The sequence below is a fragment of the Sinocyclocheilus rhinocerous genome, unplaced genomic scaffold (assembly GCF_001515625.1).
Source record: "Sinocyclocheilus rhinocerous isolate Xijiao unplaced genomic scaffold, SAMN03320098_v1.1 scaffold1735, whole genome shotgun sequence".
NCBI classification, from domain to species: Eukaryota; Metazoa; Chordata; class Actinopteri; order Cypriniformes; family Cyprinidae; genus Sinocyclocheilus; species Sinocyclocheilus rhinocerous.
In genome coordinates, this window is record NW_015642868.1 from 602979 (window position 1) to 609917 (window position 6939).

Here is a 6939-nt window from a genome sequence, read left to right on the forward strand (position 1 = left end):
ACTTTTATAAAGAATATCTCTTTGGATTTGAGACTTTGGTCTTTGCAACTTTACAGAGCTTCTTTATGCACCAAGAGCTTGTAACACTCCAAAGAGAAAGGAAAAATTGAAATCGCATCATATGACCCCTTTAAGATATGTTGAGGTCCAACCTGACTTTCATACTGTAGTATGGACAGATGAAAATAAAAATAAAATAAAGAAACAGGCATTTTATTAAAATATCTTGTTAATTGTGTTAATTTTGGGGTGAACTTTCCTTTTATGCCAACTCAAAGCACATGCATACTCTAAATATTGAGATGCATATCATCAAAAGACTGGAAAATTTCAAGATGCATTTTTATAGCTATCCTAGTTTCTGATTTATTGGTTTTAGTTTTATTGTCCAGCTCAACTCCACAATGGATTACATCAGAATCCTTGCAGAGCAAAGCTCAGCAGCATCTGTATCACAACAATGCTTCTTTTTTTCCCAATCGTATTTTCCCTGCTCCACGGCTGCATTATGTACCAGCCAGACGAGGCAGATAAGGCCTCACATCCTGTTACAGTAGTCAGTCACTGGGTAATACTCTTCTTTTATCACTGTTACAGCTCCTCAATTTAAGATCAGGGGTTAGCTTTAATCTGCTCCTGTATTTTAAGCACCGCTCCGGCTCGGTCGAATTCCCCGGGATAAAGATAAACAGGGATGCAGCAGTCCAGCAGAGGGACATTGGGTAATCTGATCTCTGATCAAATCCTCCGGGCTCCGGCGCGCTGGGATGCTAGCCGCCATGTGCTCCATGTTTCATGAGGGTTGCAAATCTGCCACAATATAATAAAGCAACAGATATGTAAGGCTGATTCATTCGTAATACCAGTAACAGAAGCGGTAAATCCTACCAGAGAAACAAATCCGGTTTGGGTGTGCAGGGCTCTCCTGGAGATTGGGTAAATTTCTGACAGAGCATTAGCAACATTTCAAGACAGGCACTTGCTCAACTATTTAATGCCTAGCCTGCTACAACTGGTTAAGAGTGCAATATCACATAAGGAAATGACTCATTAAAAATTACAACTAAATTTGTTATTGTTGTGAACAGAAAGGATTAGAGGAATAAGGCCTGGTAATGTTCCAACAGCACCATTAAAAAAACAGCTCATACATTTAACCAAGAGGAAGAACAAATGCATCGTTCCCTTGCCCTCTCTAAGTTGTCATTATTTTTCAATTAGGATTAACTGTCATAATAGCAGCGTGAAGTGAGGGATCACATTTCCTTGAAGGTTTTACTGAAGTAGCTCATTAGAGTTTCTGGAAATACTATTATAACGCTGTCTGCGCATTGTTAATCACTTCTAATAGGATATTCCTTTAAAGTACAACTTTTTTGACCTGATAAGCAAATAAAACAACCAGAACTATCTTGGAAACACGTCATGCAAGTACAGCTCCTGTACTTCTTAAATGGGGAAATAAAACTGTTTGCCACATCAAATCAGCAATAATATTCAACAACGAATCAATGTCTTCATCTTAAATGACATTTTTCTTTTAAAGTGGATCCAGTTAATGCATATGTTCATTCCAGTGTTATTTACATAATATTATTATTATATATAAACATAAATTTTTATATTCTGAATTAGCTTTAGTTTTTATACTAATAACTAAATTTCAGTTATATATAATTGAAATTCAGTCAATATATAATTTCAGTTTTAAATTTTGTTTAGGTTTTTATTAATTTGTTATGTTTATTATTTATTTATTTATTTTTTTTATTTAGTTTTCATTTATTTTTATTTCAGTTTCAGTTTTAATTCTTCAACATACGTTTCTTTTGGTTAGTAAATGCAGCATTTATAATTTGTTTTTCATCTAATACTTATATTTTATTTCTGCTCTATTTCAATTACTGAAAATTAAGTATTAGTTTTTGTTAACAATAAAAAACACTCACACATTTTAAAGCTGCATGAGTGCAAATAATCCCAAAAAAATAAATTTCATAAAAATTCAAAATCTCGTCTTGCTGCTGCTAAAATATCAAGTCTAACTTTCGAACATTTTCATTTTTTGAATTTGGTTTAAGTTTAGTTTTATTTCAGTTTTAGTTCCTCAAGAGAAGCTTATTTCAGTTAGCCAAACTAAAACGTATCCTTTCTGTTTGTTTTTCATCTAATATTTATGTTTTATTTTATTTTCCCTTTATTACAATTACTGAAAATTAGGTTTAGTTGACAATAAAAACAAATGAAATGCAATTTCATAAAAATGCAACATCTCATCTTGTTGCTGCTAAAAAAAAATCTTGTGTGAAAAAATGTTACAAACGCTCTTCATTCTTGTACTGTCTCTGTTGTGACAGAGTGGCAGTGCACATGCTCTTGACGTTTGTTTCCTGCTCTTTGCTCACTATACAAGTATCCTAAAAAACAACTAGCTTCTCTAAGCTGTCAGAGCGAGAGATAAACCTGAACGGCAGCAGCAGTTGTCAGTTACTGAGGCGCATCAAAGGTCCGGGCTCTGAGCTTTAACATCGCTGTCTGTGCGTTTTCTCTCAGTCTGACGCTGTGAGTGACACAAAGTGGCTCAGGGCAGGAAAACCTGCATAAGCTCTGCCTGCCCCGGACATGGACAAAAATATGATTTATGATTTACTGCGAGCAGGTCTAGACGAGATATTCAAAATTAAATGCAGGTCTGAGAGAGGATGTGAATTTTGATTTTGTTTTGGGTCACATCAAATGCCTCTGAAGCCACGTAAACAATACAATATTTTGGGGGTGATGACTGCATACAAATGAAGTCAAAATTTATCATTTTAATTTTGTATACACATTTCTGATCTTATATGCAATATACCACATGCTATTCCACAGAATAGACATGATTGTGATCGTAATCATTCATCAAAATATAGCAACTACACCTCTGAATCCCTCTTTTTCAACCCCACTTCCAACAACATGACTACATACTAGTATACAGTATAATGCCCATTTTTCACAATCCAATCAATTTCCAAAATATGTCACAAAAGCTGCATGTTATAAATGAAGCACTGTGAAATATAAACTCACAATTGCAAGAAAAAAGTAAGAACTGTGAGAAATTTTATCTCATGGTGGCAACAAAAAAAAAGAGATACATTTTTTTTTAGATATAAACATGGAATTGCAAGATATCAAGGCAGAATTGTGAAACATAAACTTGTAATTCTGAAAAAAAACTGTCTGAATTGAGATATAAACTTTGCAATAAAAAAAAGTCAGAATTGTGAAATGAAAAGTAGCAATTACCTTTTTATTTTTTATTTTGTGGTGGAAACAAAAAACAAGAATTGCGAGATATAAACCCAGAATTATGACAAAAAAAAATGGAATTGTGAGATGTAAACACAGAATTAGGACAACCCCCCTCAAAAAAAAAATGGAATTGTGACATGTAAAACAGAATTAGGTGCGAGATGTAAACACAGAATTCTAAGGAAAAAGTCAGAATTCTGAGTTTAAATCTCGTAATTCTAAATTTATATCTTGCAATTCTGAGAAAATTGTGAGAAAAAAGTCAGAATTTTGAGATACAAAATTTGAGATTACAAAAAGTAAGAATTGTGAGGAAAGTCAAAATTACTTTGTTAAATCACGGTGACAACAAAAAAATGAATTGTGAGATATCAAGGCAGAATTGTAAAGTATAAACTTGTAATTCTGAAAAAGTCTGAATTGTAAGATATAAACTTGCAGTTGCAATATAAAAAAGTCTGAATTGTGAAATAAAAAGTAGCAATTTTTTACTCTGTGGAAAAAGTTGTAAACCCAGAATTAAAAAAAAAAAGGGAATTGCAAGATGTAAACAGAATTCTGAGGGGAAAAAAGTCTGAATTCTATGTTTATGAGTTTATATCTCGCACTTTTGAGAATATTGCGAGAAAAAAGTCTGAAATGTGAGATACAAACTTAGAATTACGAGAATAAAGTCTGAACTATTAGATAAACAGTCACAATTACATTATTTTAAAGTAAGCGGAAAAGGGCTTCCATACATAACAGAAGTAAAACTCAGTAAAAAATACTTTTTCTACACCATTCTGAACATTGAAAAATGACTTGAGTGTTTGAATTTTTTTTTTTTGCAGTCCTAAAATTTGACACTTAATCAAATTGCACTTTTGCAACCTACGCCGTCTAGACGAAAACACAACTTTCTGCTCCTTGAAGTGGTAAAAAGCGAGTGGAAAATGCAATATAATAGCAAGGCCTCTATTTGTCTGTGCCAAAAAACCCACTGCTATTGTTTCCACAAAGGACTGTCAGGAGGACAACGTCTAAGTGGATCAATGATGCATTTTTAGGGGGTTTGTTTGTGCTAAGCCTCAAGAGGCCCCTCATCTAGTGGTGATTAAATTGCATTAAAGAATCAAACCCTCTTAATTACCGCTATTATCATCAATAGGAAATTAGGCAGTCTGAAAATGACTGTGCTAATTAGCCTGTTTGTGACTCGGTGTTTATTCGGCTTTCAGCAGCTCGTTTGCCTGCAGTGGAATGATAGGGTTTGTGAGCACGCAGACATCTGTAGAGCAATTACAATCTGCCACTCAAACACAAGCAATCCATCTTCTTCTGAGGAATTCTCCATCACCACTAACCGAGACACTTGAGTTGAGGTATGATTCGCGCCATATGTGATTACATCATAATAACAGATGGTAATATTGCAACACGAAATGGCGAAATGGCAAAACATTAACATTACATTCATGTCATGAATATGTCCAGAATATTTCCAGAAGTACAAAGCAAAATGATATTGTGTAAAAGGATTAGTAAAGACTACCTTAGGACCAATTTAGGACCTACATTTTTTGCGTGAGAATTAAGCATCACATTGTCATTATGCTAAAAAAAACAATACATTCTCATTACTGTAATGCAGAAAAATAAAATGATGCAGAACAGTTTTATGGTACTGTATATTATTGTTTTGCACTGCCTTTACTTTAAAATGATTTAATTTTGTAAAAGATTAAAAAATGTATCAGATTTAAATAAAAAAAGGAAAATGAAGAAATGTAATTATTTTATACTATATTAGAGCTATGAAAATTTAATAACACAAAAAGTAAATAAAGAAAGAAATAGGTATAACAATACACATTAAAATATATTTAAAAAAAATATTTTTATTTATTAAAATGTATATACATATTTATTTTAAATAATTCATTTTATTTTAAATAAAGAAAATGAAGTCTGTAAATATATGTATAAAAAGTAATATACAGTACATATAAATAATGAAAAACTGAAAAGAATACTAATTTGTATACATTCATACATGACACATTACAGTAATGGGAATTTGTCATGAAAATAATGCCACATTTCAAAATAAATTAAATAAATAAAAATTACTAATTTCATTCACTTTTTATGTAGACTTCATTTTTTAATGTAATATAACATTTTATTTTTTATGTACTTTTGACAATCTACAAAAAGATGCTCTGCCATATTAAGGAACTTCTCAACCATATGTACAATAACATATGACTTGCCAAGGTTATTATAGTTTTGAATTTTTAAATTAGTTTTATTTTAATATCGTTTTCAAATTAGCTCTTTCGTTTACGAAAATAACCTTGTGACTTGCCCATGTTTACAAATTAACAGCTATCCAGTATTCTGAAACTTGGAACATCAATTAACAACACCTCTGTGAAAAGGAAGTTGTTGAAGGATTATGCAATGCTAATTATATTGGAGCCGATAGCAAATCCACAACCTGCCATATTGTTACTCATTTCACATGCAAAATGATTGAATCATAAGAAGTAATTTACATACAGAGTAGGGAAAACAAATAAAAATGGCCTTTAAAATGTACACGCAGACTTACTTTTTGGGCGGCACCTGTCCGACATTGACTTTTACGCAGATGACCTTGCGCGTTTGCACGCCCATGGTGCAGGTGGACTTGTCTGTGCTGGAGGAGGTATTGAGGGTGGATGTGGTTGTGTCCTCCACGCACTGTCCCCAGGGGCCCGTCTGCCAGTGATACACGATGCAAGGATGCTCATTACAGTTCCGCACCTCCTGCAGGGCGCTGGTGTTCGGACAGCTGGAACCTCCTGCAAGAGTGTGAAGACATGCATTAGGTCTGACACGTGTCTACACTTCATGTCACACCACCACAGCTCGAGGATCTCCACACTGGAAGTGTTCAAGATGCCCATCAACTCAGGAGAAGAAAATAATAAACAACAACCAGAAATTTACTATGCTTCAGTAACATTTTTAAAAGTTTTCTAAGAAGTCTCTTATTCTCATCAAGGTTGCATTTATTTGATAAAAAAAACCCTGCATATTATTAAAGTTTAAAATAAAAGTTTTCTATTTTAATATAGTTTAAAATAGAATTTATTCCTGTGATGCAAAGCTGAATTTTCAGCATCATTACTCCAGTCTTCAGTGTCACATGATCCTTCAGAAGTCATTCTGATATGCTGATTTATTATCACTGTTGGAAACTGTTGTGCTGCTTAATATTTTATTGGAACCTGTGATACATTTTTCAGGATTCTTTGATGAATAAAAAGTTAAAAAGAACAATTGAAAACTTAAAAATATATTGAAATTAAAAATTATTTTGTGTAGCAAATGCAGGGGTGTGAAGTAACGAATTACAAATACTCACGTTACAGTAATTAAGTAGTTTTTATCAGTAATTGTACTTTTTTGAGTGGTTTAAAAATGGTGTACTTTTACTTTTACTTGAGTACATTTTAAGTGATGTATCGGTACTTTTACTCCGCTATTTTCCTCCGTTTGTAGTTGTTACATGCTTATTTTAATTTCATTTTTATCCATCAACGTGATTGGAGAGAGAGTAATAGGTCTCGTGACTTTCCTCCAATCAAATTGTGCATAGACAACCTTAACCGC

General features: G+C 32.9%; 1 protein-coding gene across 1 annotated transcript in view; it reads right to left on the reverse strand.

Annotated features, from left to right (window-relative positions):
• Positions 1 to 6939, reverse strand: part of thsd7ab (thrombospondin, type I, domain containing 7Ab) — a 133455-nt gene that overhangs the window by 39848 nt on the left and 86668 nt on the right. Inside the window, exon 9 of the mRNA XM_016574204.1 lies at positions 5894 to 6125. Within this exon, the coding sequence (XP_016429690.1) occupies positions 5894 to 6125 (232 nt within the window). The remainder of the gene's footprint in view (positions 1 to 5893; positions 6126 to 6939) is intronic.